We start from the raw sequence: 14,396 nt of genomic DNA on the forward strand, positions 1-14,396 counted from the left end.
TACCTCTGCAGGCTGGAAAAGGGCACTGCCCTCCTGAGCCACCGCTTTTCTCCATGTTTTATAGTGCTGCTGAATAGAGAGAGTTTAGGACAAAGAAGGCAGATCAGGCCACTGTTTCAACTGGCATTCACAGGTACCAGTAAAGACATACGCACAGTTTTTTGGTTTTTTTTTAATTTTATGCCTAATATTATAGGAAATAATTCTGTAAGAATTCTGTTTATTAGGCATAATCTTAACAGTCACTGATATTTGAATTGATTCTAAGGTAACAAAATGCTTTGTGTATAGGCAGAAGGAATACAGCTCAATGCAGCACGGTGATCTTTATTAAAAAACTGTCTTCTCTGCAATATCTGTGCTATGATGGGGCCTTCCTGTCAGTCTAGACAGATGTGCATTGGATGGAAATCCCTGCTAAATTGTTTCAGAAGACCTAAGCTGATGCAGCACATAAGGGAGGTGAAATTGAGCAGAGCTCACCATGCTGTGCTGTACCTATTGCTTACTGAGAAGAATCTGTTCTTGGAGGAAAAGAAATGAGTCCTACAGGAATAGCACCCAGTGATGGCTGCTTCTGCAGCTACTGTCAATGGTTATAATCATATGCCAAGAATTATTTGTTGAGCTCTTATAGTTTGCTCTGGGCTAAATGTAAGTATGATAAGATGTGGCTTGTGTCTCAGCAAGTTTATAATTTAATTCAGAAACAAATATAGTATGTGGGAAGATGGACAAGCTAGCATAAAATGAGGGTAAAACACTGTGGTTGAGCAGTATCTTTTCTGTTTGACTACTGGTTTTCCTCGAAGTCCTCTTTGCAAATATCAGTGCTCAGAGAAATGAAATCCTTACTCAAATTCAGGGTGTCTAATATGAGGAAGGAAAATATATAGATCTTCATTTATTATCAAACAAACAAATAAAACCCACCTTCTTTAACATTATGAAAAAGTTTATCTATGGTGATACTTATCTTGCAGCAGCCACTTTATAATGAGTGGCTGAGCTTCGGCCACAGTGACTCTTAAATTGCTTCTGCTGGACTCTAATGATTAGAGGCACCATCAAGACCTTTCACAGAATGGGCATCTTGAATTTCAGTGTGTTTTTGTACAGGTTGCCTACCTTCTAATCGTAGCCCTAACAAGATAAGCTGCATTACACAGATCTTCACCTGACTCTTATACAAAGCTTCTCATTTAACTCACTGTTGAAATTTGTTCAGTGCTTTTGGGGATTGTATGAAGCCGTGTGACAGGACAAGAGCAGAATGTGCCAAAGGAAACCCTATACATACATTTTATCAAATAAAATAACACAGGCCATACAACCAACTGAAATAAAAGCTTTCAGAGCAAATGGAAATGTTGCCTTTAACCCCACTGGCATAAAGGGAAAGATAATGGCTTGTGTATCTATCTAGAGCATTTTTTTTTCTTCTGGGGCACTCAAAACGCTTTTAGTACCAGTGAATTTCTAACAGCCTCAGACATAGGAAGTGGTCTCTTATTCTCATTCAAGAACATTATCCCTCTCCAGGGAGAGGATTCAGCTTCCTTTTTGTAAGCATTAGATATTTTAATGAGGTAGAAAAAGGAACAGATGCAGATCTCAAGTGGCTCTGACTAACTTCACAGATCACGCTGTGCTAGAGGCAGAGTGCAGATGTAAGGAAATGCATTGCACTTCTAGCACAGATTTATGTGGCTCCTGTATTTGTGAGTGACTGATGAAAACAGCTTGAGGCTTCAGTCTCCAGCCCACATACGTGAGATGTATTTGGCTGGCAAGTTTAAGGTGAGCTGTACCTTAAGTAAATGAGATTCAGCCAGGACTGTTTACCTTGCTATCATAGTTGTGAAATATGGCAACTATTATTAAAAAAAGCATAACTGATCCAGATCTTGTAAGCAAGAGCCTGTGCTCTATTTACTCTGTAAACAGAGAGAAAAAATAAAGTAAGCCATACTAGTTGAATCTACTCAGCTGTTATGTATTCTGTAGTGTCTTAGGCAAGTTGCAGTGAATCCCATGTGAAACTTCAATCCCATCAGTTTTATTGGAACTGCCCATTGTGTATCAAAATATTGACTGTAGTACAGTTCAAGACAAATTGTCTTCTCTGAGCAAATACCTAAATACAACCTATTAAACCAGGTTTCTCATCATCTCATACCTGTAGTTCTCTATTTAAGCCCTATGTGTTTTTTTCCTTTAAAAGTTTACACAAGTATAAACAAAGGCAAGAAAGCAAGAACTATTTATCAGTTTGGTTAACTTTCACCTAGTCTTACTATAGTTTTAGATAGAATTCTGCTGGATGAGGGATGGGTAGATACACTTCTCAGAGGAAGTGAATGAGCATCCCAGAGTTTGCTGAGAAGTGGTAGATTATTAGCAGTGTGGCTCTATCATAATGAAGGAAACAAGAAAATGATGTGGTGTGAAAAGTCAATTTGTGTTTGAATATGAATTTTACAAGAAATGTGGCATAATAATTTTCAAAAGATGGCTGATAGGTTGCTTTAATTCACCTTCCCATCACACAACATTTCTGCCACTTCTTTCATATCTTTGCACAATATTTTAGGTTTTTTTTCCTAATGTTTTAAAGTTCAAATTTCAGTTTTCTTTTATAAGTGTGCAATGAAGCTACTGCAGAAGCTTTCAAGAGCCATGCAGAATATCTGCAATTACTAATGCAAGAACAATCCTGCAAATGTAATACTAGATTTGTGCTGTTCACTAACTAAAACTTCCAAAAGCTAGTTCCTCTACTGCTCCCTGAGGCACCATTTCAGGATTTACATGAATTAAGCTATATGGAAGACACAAACTAAAGCAGTCACCTGCAGCAATCCAGTCTCTGCATCTTCCTGATATCCTAAAAAAACAAATCCCAGATCAAATACTACTTCTGTGTGTTCAGGTTGTTTGTGGTCTATTCACAAAGACAATAGCTGTACATTCTGCATAGATGAGATAGGCAGCTTGAAAAGGAATTACCACAAAACTGCTATCAGAAGAGGAACAGAAGTAAGCACCAGATGCATGCATAATGAGGTAATTGCACAGCAGTAGGAGAGATTTAATTATACCTGATCTGGCAAGCTACTTGTTTTTTCACTGTGCTAATGCTAAGCCAAACAAAAGAGCAGGATGTTGTTTCCCATCATGTTTATAACAATTGTTAGCATTTAGAAGAATGGTTTTTAGAAGTTAAGTGTTAAACTACCAGGAAAATATACTTTGCAAAGTCATATTTTCAAATGTTAGTTGAAGTAAGGGAGATGTTTATCTGAGCAAGAAATTACAGCACCAGAATCCAGTCTACTTAGCAGCCTAACAAAGTTGCTATTTTATATATTTAATATATTTATATTAAGCTCTTCTTTTTGTTCATTGGCTTTTATATCCAAACACAGACGCTTCATAAATGGAATGTATTTTACAAGCCTTTCTTTGTTTTCTATGAAGGGTTCCTGCTGAGTTTGGTAAACTTCCTGTTGGATGTCATCTAAATGTTACTAATGTAAAAACAGTGATCTGTGACCATCCGTAGTGGTGAATACAACAAACGTCCAGTAGATGGAGAGAACACACCATGAAAGGAGACAACCAATGTGTGCAGGAGTGAGGCTCCAAGTGTATAAGAGATGGTCAGATGGGACAGCTTGATTGTCTCTCGGACTCTGTTAGCACCCTGCAAGGACATATGTTTCCTTTCCTCTGCCTTGGCCAGATTCTTTTCCTGCAGCCCTGACCCACCCCTGATAGTACTGTGACAGGCCTCCCAAAAGAGGTGATAGATGCACCGTAGTTCTGCTCATTGTTCCTTAAATGTATTTTCTCTTTTTATCATTGCACCAGCTGTACATACTGGACTTCTCAAGGATGGCAATTAGGAAATAAATCTCTGCCTCACACAATGTGCTGCTCTCAGCATCCTCTGTGGAATCTCGGAAAATCAGATCGCAACACTTGGGAAATGCTAATGCTGAGTGCACTGCCAGTATTGTCCAGACCCTCTAAACATACATGTATATAGGTCAAACAGGTTTAAAGGTGTGTAAAGGAGGACAGAAATACTACGATTGATTTTCCTGTATTTTCGTTTTTGTAGACTTCTGTCTACTCAAGTATCAGAGTATTAATCCCAAACGGGATACTTTAAACCCCTGCTTCTAAAGGACATCAGCCTGGGGGGAGGTATCACATCAGAGTATTTCCAGCTGGATAAAGCCTTGTAGTAACATTGTTCACACCAGCCTGCTGTGACCACACAACAATATGTGATCTTAGGTAGGAACACGAGGAACTTCAGTACAATAATTTCTCAGCAATAGTTGGTATAGTTGAGAATCCACTAAGGAGCCACCTGCTTCCCAAAGCATAGTACATCTCATTATAGACAGTATAAACAGGGACCTGCTACTCTTTTCAAATTTTTGCCAAACAAATCTGGCAAATTCAATCAATGAGTTCCACAGAACAGGGAACCACAGCCCACAGTCCCTTTTTAATGCACTTTTCTGTGTGGATAGCCTGATTTTATTTTATTTTTATAGACTGAAAGAAGAGGAAAAAGAGGAAAAGGTGATGGTCCTGCATTGCAGGCGGTCCTTAATGCTGTATCAGCCCTCAAAAACAATGGGTGGCTACCTGAGCTAACAGTGCCCTGGAAGTTTGCTTTGTACCAGAAAATGGCTTGGGAAAGAAGAGCTATGAGAAAAGAACCCTGAGCTGCAGTGGGTGAGTGTTACTTGTCACACCTGTTCTCCTGTTTACTGTTGTTGCAGGGAAACTGCTGCATGCAGAGAAGGGAAAGGGATACCTAGGCCACAACTCCTTTTTCTTTTTTTTTTTCTTAAACTTGTAGTGAGAGAGGCTTAGCTTTAACCAGAGGCAGTCACAATTATATTCCTGTGTCTGCTTTTCAAGATGCAGTCCACTACTGTATAATCCAAATAAGTTCTACACAGTAGAAGAAAAATTAAAGCCTTAGTGAGACTGTGCTGAAAGAAAAAAAAAAAAAAAAAGGATCAGAGCTAAGATTAGGAAGTTAGAATTGCAAAAATCTGTTTCAGTATTACTGCTTTCCTTGCAACTCAGGCACACTAATGCCAGAATCGTGTATATATTAGCTGATCCAGATATTGCACCAAACAATCTGAACTATAGCAGCACTTCTTTTGGTGTTGTTTATTTCCCATATGTTATCAGAGTTAATTGTAAGGTTTTGATTAATTAATGAATCAGAGTATAAAACCTTATAAAACCTGAGGTCTTGGAATGTAGGTATATATCAATATGAGTTAACTGCAATTCATTACAAAAAAATACAAAATAAATTTAACAACTGTTTTGGTTCTGTGTAGAATCTCCAAGTAGAGAAGCTGCGAAGGCAGTAGCTGGTAGAGACTATTGACAAACATGGACATATCTAACCTCCAAAAACTAATTAACAAATCATTGAAGTTGATGATAATTTTCAGTGAACAGACTTATGCCCATAAATATGTATGCAATACACATCTAGCTTGAGATGAATGCAACATGAAGGTCTACTGCAGCAGGCCCAGCAAGTGTCTGCAAACTTACACACTAACCAGGAAGAAGTTCTCCAAATCTATAGATTTTGAGATAGGGGCACGTGAAAGGAATTTTTCAATATTTCAGTGTATTTCTTCTTCAGAAAAACATAGCTACTGACCACAGAAACTTACAATTCCATTCTGTACGCTGAAACCCAGCTGGTATTTCAAGTCTGGCCGTTTTATGAGTACAGTAGTGACGGGAGGGCAGCTGACAATGTTCAGTTTGACTTGTGTCTGATTCTTGAGACCCTGTAAAACATCCCAAAAGATATTTCTCAAAGAGATTTTAATTTGATCTTTCATTAAGTTTCCTAATTGCAAGACTGTAAAATGGTTGTTTTGGGAGACAACAGCCGGAGTTAACAGAAGTCTGTTGTTAACCTAGAGATACGCGTCTCTATTTCATTAACAGTACTGTATTTCCTAAGCTGTTTGGCCCAGCAATGCCCATTAAAGCCTTAACTTTAATTACCATAAAATCTTTCAAGTCAAGAATTACTAAAACTGACTACTGCCTGCCCTCTACCAGTATCTGGCTAATTAATCTGCTGCTGATCTTAGTTATATTTGAACAGATATTAGATTTCATCTTAGTACTTAAAGATAATGCATCCTGAGATTGCATTGTGTCTGAGGAATCTTCATACATTTACTTGGTCTGTCCTACAGTCTACCAGGTTCCCATTCAGCCTCCCGTGAGTTCATCTACATTGAGCTCAAGAGCAGCATTGTAGATTTTAATATTCAGATTTTAATTTGGAGTCTGTGGGGAAGCATGAAACTTAAAGATAATTATGCTGGACAGGTTTTTTATACATGGCCTTGTTTGCTACAGTCCAATAACAGAGATATCGCCAAATTTTCCAGCTCTAACTTTCTGTACATTATCACCCCTGAACTTCTGTTTCCAAGTCTACATTTTGTTAGTGACAGATTCCTTATTTCTCATAGTGATACATAAAATCACATGTGCTAAACATCTACAGGGTTGCTTGTCAGAGTATCGTATCTCTGCTAGTTCACAATCTACAGCTTATAGAGGCAAGTTTGGGGTACCTTTATGATCCCTTGGCATGTTGCAAGAGGTAGACCAACTAAACTGGTCCCATTAATAGACATAATCTGGTCTCCAATGCTTAGTTTTCCTGAACGGGCTGCAGGGCCTCCATTCATCATGTTTGCCAGGATAACAGTGGGTAGAATGGATCCCCATCCAGATTCCACAATCACTACTCCAAGAATTTCTCCCTTCTGTTTTTCTAGCTGGAGCTGCAATTAGAAAGAGAATTTAAAATTTAAAAAAAAAAAAAAAGAAGAAGAAGAAGAAAGGAAAAAAAAAAACCCTTTTTCCTTCGATTTGTCCAGATTTGGGCACTGGCATCTCAGTTGTTCCTGACTGACACCTAAAAATTACAAAAATAATCCCATTTTTTGCCACTGCATAGTAGCATGACTTCAAAAAGGCTGTTAGAACTGTATTTAGCACAGTTGTTTCTTTTCAGGGCTTTTCAGGCAGCTTCCAGTTGCTTGTTCTGGGTGGTAAGGTATGTCCTTATGATAAACAAAAAACCCAACATTTCATGTTAACTACAGAAGATGGTGAAACTGAATACCAAATGCATGAATGCCAGTGTCCTTGGAATCTAGCAATCATGGCTAGATTGAGGCTGCAGTGTTTTGTGGCTAAGGCAGCGGCTGGAGCACAAGTCTGAGTTCAGCTCCACCTCTACCATCAGAGTGCAGGTCTGCTCTTGATCTCAGGATTTCACCCTCAAACCTGTCCTCATCTTCAGGCAAGGACCTGCTGCTTATTATTACCGTTAACACTACTGAATGCACTTGTGCCTAGCATGTTAGTCTCAGATTCCTGATGCGCTGATTTAAATATGGTGATGTTAACAGTTCAGTAATCATAGCATCATAAAGAGGAATAAAAGTTGATAATATATTCTTTAACAAACTAATAGGAATTGATTTCTTCCAAATGAAAAACGTATCTACAACCTGTACTATGCAAAGTTTACAACTCTTCTGCATTCAGATCAGCTTTCTGAACTCAAAAGCAACAAGGGCAAGAGAATCTGTACTTCAAAGGAATCACAAAGGCCACTTGTTGAGGCCATCTGCCAAGGCTTTGAACCACTATGCCACTACTCTGTCACTGTTCAAACTTTCATAAGCCAGTTAGAAACAAAGGTGCTACAAAAAGTTATCTCTTTTAATCACTTTGAAATGTTATATACTTGCATTTTTATGTTTCAATTCTTAAATGATTATTTGTCCAACTGAATGTTCCCTTGTCTGCTACAGGAGACATGCTTTGTCATGTTTATATGTAATACATGAGAACACTTTACTGATATCTAGTGAGTGCAGTCATGTTACACAGCACATCAAATCCTAACATCTCTTATCTGGAGGTACAGGTGGAAAATGCTCTCTTTCCAAGAACACACATATGAGACTCTATAATGCTAAGAAAAAAAATGATGGAAGCAGGAAAACTGTGATTGAAGGATTAGGCAATAGGAATTCAAATCAAAGTAAGCTGCTTTAGGACTCAGCATGGGAACTCTGCCTTTGGAACACAGACCGAGTCCCCATCACAATCCAGCAGTGTAAGGTAAGAGCAGAGTTTAGGTGCAATTACAGTTAACATGTTCTTATTTAGAATGCTCAGTATTGCAATGACCTACATGAGAAATGTAAAGTGTGAAATATTTTGTTAATGTTAGGAGTTACAATTAAGTAATTCAGGGGTAATTAAAGGAAATTCTTGCCTTTTTATGCATTTTAAGTGTTAAACTCCATTTCTTGTCACAGTTTTGCTTGTGTTCTACTAGATGAGATACTAGCATGCCCAGTGTCACAGCATCCTGGACATGTGGTTCTTTTCTCTCTCAAGGAAGTAATATCTTAGAGTGGGCATGAAAATAGATTGCCATCTCTCTCTGTCAATACATTGGTAAAACATGAAAGCACTTTACATGGTGTACTGCACAGAGGTCATAATCAAATGGTGTAAGCACAGAGGTCATTTATTCAGAGGTAACAGTTTTGATCAGTGGAAGCAGAAAGAACCTGGACATTTTTTCTTAAATTTTGAAAGTGACTTTAGTAGCACAGTTCTGATGAAACAATGCATCTTGAGATGTTAAATCATCCTTAAAATGCCAAGGAAATTCCCAGGAGAACTACATTCATCTGAAAAAGACAGATCAATCTGAGATGAAGATTCCAAAGCTAGTTTACCTCTTTGCAGTTTTCTGAATTGGAAAAGTGTATGAGATCATCGTTGTACATCTCCTGGGTATTGATGATGTCACTGTACTCTTTCTGACTGAGATCCTCAGGGTTAATTCCATTGGCTCTTAAAAACTCCTGGTAAGCTACGCTGAAAGCCTGACCAATAGACTGAGCTATCAGCTGTGCCTATAATATAAAATGAAAAAAGAGCTGAGGGAAAGATCTGAAACAATAAGAAACGAGACACTGGATTTAAGACAAAGTCAAACAATCCTGTGAAGTTGCTATGTTAGTATGTATATGAAATCACTTTAAGGTCAGTTGTATAGAAAAAGTGCCTTATATCCAAAATCAAATTGCAAACTCCGTTAAAAAAAAAAAAAGCCTTGTACCAGTGAGGGACAGTTTTCAGAGTAACACGGTCACAGGCTGTGCTTTTCACCACAGTGTATTTACAAGAGTGACGAGAGCTGTTGCTAAGCTTTCACGTGACTTCATGGACATGTACAAGCAGTGATTTTGGCTGTAGTGTCACCGATGCTTTTCCATCTTAGTTTTATACAACTGAAGACACTGCTTCAGTAAAAACGTGTGCTCTCCCATTACTGCTGTGACATCTCTCATGTTCCCAGCAAACCAGTAATAGCTCCGCTTGACCACTAGATATCTACAGCTACCACCTTTTCACTAATAGTGTGAGAGATGCTTTCAAGACCATAGCCAGAGCCATGAGTACAGCTTTCTCATGCTAACTACCCCAACCCCCCTGTATCTTTATTAACTTTTTTTAGCATTTATCTGGGTATGGATTTTACTATAGTATGTAATATAAGCTGACTTCCCATTAAAGTGGGCTGTATGGTGTGTACAGTTAATCAAACATTACAGTTACAGATATTTAGATGTGCCAGAATACGTATGCATTAGAAAGAAATTGACAGAAATTGATGATAATGATAGTGATTTCTTTGCATATTTACCTTACTGCACACAGATTAAGACACTAATGAACTGTCATAAAATTTACTTTCTGGTTCCACTAGGTGGCAATGGAACACAGGGAAAAAGGCAGAGGTAAGTAAAAGGAACTTGGGTCTTTTTTTTTCTTCCCCTCAGGCTTACAGGGGAATGCCAAGTTGGGGTTTATGTATTTGTAGTTTTCAGGAACTGTAATCTATCATTAGAGAATATGAGTAATGTTACTCCCAGTGATCTGAAGAATATAACTTCCTAAAGATACTCATAAAGAAAACTATAAAACTCTTCTGGAAATGCAGCACAACTGCTTAGACAGTAGGCCATACCAAGTACAGTATGATGCACAAGGTTTTCTGGACAACAACATGAGTCTAAGTCTTTTCTACCTATCAGAGAAACAGTGCTTTCTTCTTTGATGCTACATTATGTGGTGAAGTACACAAAAGCACCAATCTGCATGACTGGAAAACAAGGGATATGTTTAGCCTGCAGCCAGTCACTTCCTATTCCTTCACATTTGAAAATATCTCAACTCTTGTAAGAATAATTCATCAATACCACGATGTTTGTAGTTGTGCAGGTCATCAAGAATGTTTCTGTCTCATTCCATCATTAGTTTATCATCAGTCCTTATCAACTTACTAACTCCAGTGTAATTGCTTTCTTTTCCTGCCCATTACTTTTTTCCTCACCTTCTCAAAACTTACATGCCTGGATGTTATATTCTTATTGCTAGCAGTAGTCAGTAATTACATTTCAATTTCATCTGTATTTGCAAATTTTTATGAATGTTTTTGAAAGCCTTCAGTATTGTGCACAGCTTAGAGATAATGTAATTCAGTTCTTGAAAAGATGACTGCAGCAGAGCAGTTTCACAGCTCAGATGTAGGTCTGAGAACAGTCTCAGTCTAGAGCTCCAACCTTTTGACAGCACCATTTCTCCTTCACAAGCTTAATTGCTTTAAAATAAAGAAAATGTTTGCTTAGCTCACAAACTGTGCAACCTGATAATTATGACTGAAGGGATATATATATTTTTAAATTCGCATAATAGAAATTATATTTAAAGCTGTTGCTATAAAATGGTGGTCAGAAATGTTTAGTTCTGCCTATAACTCATACCTGTATTTCAGCTTTTCCAATTAAAAACAGATAACAAATTTTCTCTCTTCTTTTTTACGGTTTGGTATTTTTTTCCATATGTATTGAAGTCCTCAGGTCTGCTGCTTTAGACATGAGTATCTTCTATTTAGCTACAAAACAATGCCTAGACAGACGATGGCAACAAAGCAAGGTTATCTATCTCTGCCATAAGAGATAAGGGCATAGCACAGCATTAATTTTCACAGGGCTGAAATGGGTATGTACAGAATTCTTCTGCAACCACTAGTTCTGCAGTCCTATTTTGAGAATGGTTCCAAGTACATCCATCCACTTTTCAATTGCATTGGAAATACTGAAAGAACCTAAATTCTCAAGCAGTCACTCCATTTCTTTCTTAAAGTACTTCTTAGTATTTACAGCTGTCGTGGAATCTCAGAGTTTGACTGAAATTATCCTTTCTGTTGCACGGATGTTCTGAAGCAGTAGTTGAAGTTCTTCCTACATACTATAGCCTTTTGCTGAAGAACTACTGAACTCTTGGTTGTGAAGAAACGTTTTTCTAAACAGAGAGAAAGAGACTTTCTTAGCTCCACTGCATTTATTCAAAAGCTTCTATTTCTTTATCTTTGCTTGGGATGGGAAAAAAAAAGAGAACTGAAAAAATTAACTGAATGTTTGTGTTCTTAAATACCAAAGGATCAAGTTGCATCTTTGAGAAGAAGTGCATGCACCAACCAGAGGTAAGTAAGCATCTTGTACCACAACTGCCAAATTGGTAGATGTTCTTGGCAACTTGGCTTCAGTCTGAAAGAACCAGAATGGTTCCACCTCATTGCCTCCCATCTTGGAGTCTTGCATACCTGGCAATCTTCTGGACTAGGGAATCTAATCTAGGATTATCTATTTCATGTCTCATAAATTCATTTTAGCCATGGAAGGTCAGACAACTCAAGGTAACTAAGGCAGATGGAGAAGCATTGCTGAAAGAACAGAAATGATTCAATGATCATTTGATTTGACTGAGATAACTGTGGAGACAGAAAACATAAGAATATGGACTGTTTTCCCCCAGATCAGCTCTAGCTTCAATCAGAAAAAAATTACTGACAACAAAAACTCATTCAAAAAATTACATGTAATTTCATTCTCCAAGTGATTCACTTTTTGAATAGAGTTTAATTCAGTTTACTTACATCCTCTGATTCGAAGACATGGCATATCATTTTATACTGCTTCTTTCCTTCCTGGGCACCAGGTGTTGTTTCAATACAGTCTTGAGAAGCTGATCTCGGCATGCGGCGTCGTGCCATTAAAACCACAATGTTACCAATGTCAGCAATGTATGAGATTGTGCGCAGTGCATGATCCATCATTGTTTCCTACATAACACAAAGAGAAACATTTTTCGTACCTGCTGTTACTTTACAAATGCTGCTTCTTCTCTCTTGGATGATCTGCTTGAGAATAACACAAACTACAGCTCTGCTGGCAATACCAACGCAGTTCATGGGCATGAACTCTGAAGACATGTTCATGGTTCAAGACATCAGCTTTGGTGGAAGTGTTGCCTGTGCAGATGCAACATGGTAGAGCAGTAACAACGATCTATACTAATGTTTTCTAAACAATTTCATGCTGTCGGAAAATTACATTTCACTTTCGTGTTTGTTCTGCTAAATGAAGCAGATGCATTTCACAGTGACAGAACAAGTTTCAGCAGTCATCTCAGTATGAGAAAATGTTAAATTTCCTGATTTTTTTTTTTGTATTTATGTTTTTCAGTAGCAATAATATGTAAAATATTATCTTTTAATTATGATTGATTTTGTTTATGTCCTACAACAATACTAATGCATAAGATAATGTTTTCTTATATACAGCAAAGGCATACTTTCTATCTTTATAAATACTGTTCATTGCTGGCAAAAGTGCATGGCTAATGGTGGTGGTTCTGCTGAAAAAGAGTGTTTTGTAGCTGAGAATTTGCTCTACCAAATAGTGTTGTTGTGCTCTTCGTATCTGTTGTAGTTTCCATAGAAATAAAGAGGAGGCATTACTTTTTAGAGTAAACTTTCTATTTATTGCTCAAAGTGAAAACACATGGAAACATAATAGTTTGATTGGTCAAACCAGCTGAAGTTTTGACCTTCAGTGAACAACTAAAAACATCCACCAAATTTTACCTGAATCGGAATGCAGAAGTACTTATTAGTTAATTGTTTTGTTTTGCTTTACTTTATGATCTCTATTAGTTTTATGTCATATTGTTTTCTTGTTGTCCAACATATATTTGGTTCTTGGCTAAGACTGAGTTTGTCTCTACTGCTTCTGGCAGCTGCTTGAATATATATGTACAGATATTTCTAATTTGAAGAAACAGGACAAAAAAACCTATAGGTTCATTAGTTTTTTTGAGTGTTGTACTTTTGGCAGGTGGTTGTTGTTTGTGTGGTTTGTTGTTGTAGTATTGTTGTGGGGTTTTTTTAATTGCTCTGTTGTCCATTGTATGCAGGCTGCTTCCCTGTTTTCAAGGAAGTTTTATTATTGTATTCAATGCATTTTATTTTATTGCTAGTGATTCTCAGTGTACATCTGGATATCCTACAGGGCAGCATGAGATCAGTTTTTACATAGTTCAGTCATATTAGATGACTGACGTACCCTCCTTGGTATGTCAGCAGTAGCAGTGTTTCTCTTGATATCTGATCTTCCTTAAAAAAAAACCAAAACACCTTACTGAGATATGAGACAACACACAATTTTCATTGTTTTATGTAAGCATCAGCATCACTTATATAAATAGCTGGCTTCTACTTTACCGTTAGGAGAACAAATCTCTAAGGCCTAACAGAAGAAGAGTGTCAAGTTGACAAGTAATTAAGAATTTCAGTGTGATTTAACTTGACAGAGAAAAATGCTGATTGTTTCTTAGAGCCACCTGTCTTATTTAAGAGAATCATTATCCATAAAATAATTTTAATGATTCTTCTCAATCTTAAAAGAAAATGTTCTATGCTTATATCTACACTATGAAAAGAGGTGATGGTCAAGAGATGGTTGGGGGTTCTTTCTAAGGTTTGCAGGGGCTCATTAGGATTTATACCACCACTCTCAGTATGGAAAAATGTTTTATAATGGACATCTCTCAGCAGGATGTTGGGAGCTCTGCAGAGGTAATTGCTGTTCAGCAGTCTGCAATGAGTATATGTAAGGGTGTAATCATACCTGCAATATTCACAAGAGTGAATGGACCTGGGAAAATGAAGGCATTTATCTCACCTGCCAAAAAAGCCTTTGTGTTTATCGTCACACAGAAGTTACTCAGAGGATTTTTTTTTACTTTCCCCTTGTAGGAGTGAAAGCAGTAATTCCCCCATTCCATCCCATCTTTTGGTTAACTGATGCAATTATATTTTGGAATAAGGTAAATATTATATAATGACTGTAAGCGTGTATCAGTCTTTACTT

General features: G+C 37.5%; 1 protein-coding gene across 2 annotated transcripts in view; it reads right to left on the minus strand.

Annotated features, from left to right (window-relative positions):
• The window catches only part of APBA2 (amyloid beta precursor protein binding family A member 2), a gene marked incomplete at both ends in the record, with an annotated part of 38,342 nt that overhangs the window by 2,203 nt on the left and 21,743 nt on the right, over positions 1–14,396 (minus strand). For both annotated transcript variants that reach the window (XM_079541143.1, XM_079541142.1), the window contains 4 exons: positions 5,730–5,849; positions 6,657–6,869; positions 8,853–9,032; positions 12,122–12,307. In XM_079541143.1, the coding sequence (XP_079397269.1) occupies positions 5,730–5,849; positions 6,657–6,869; positions 8,853–9,032; positions 12,122–12,307 (699 nt within the window). The remainder of the gene's footprint in view (positions 1–5,729; positions 5,850–6,656; positions 6,870–8,852; positions 9,033–12,121; positions 12,308–14,396) is intronic.

Source organism: Tetrao urogallus (assembly GCF_951394365.1).
Source record: "Tetrao urogallus genome assembly, chromosome: 11".
NCBI lineage: Eukaryota > Metazoa > Chordata > Aves > Galliformes > Phasianidae > Tetrao > Tetrao urogallus.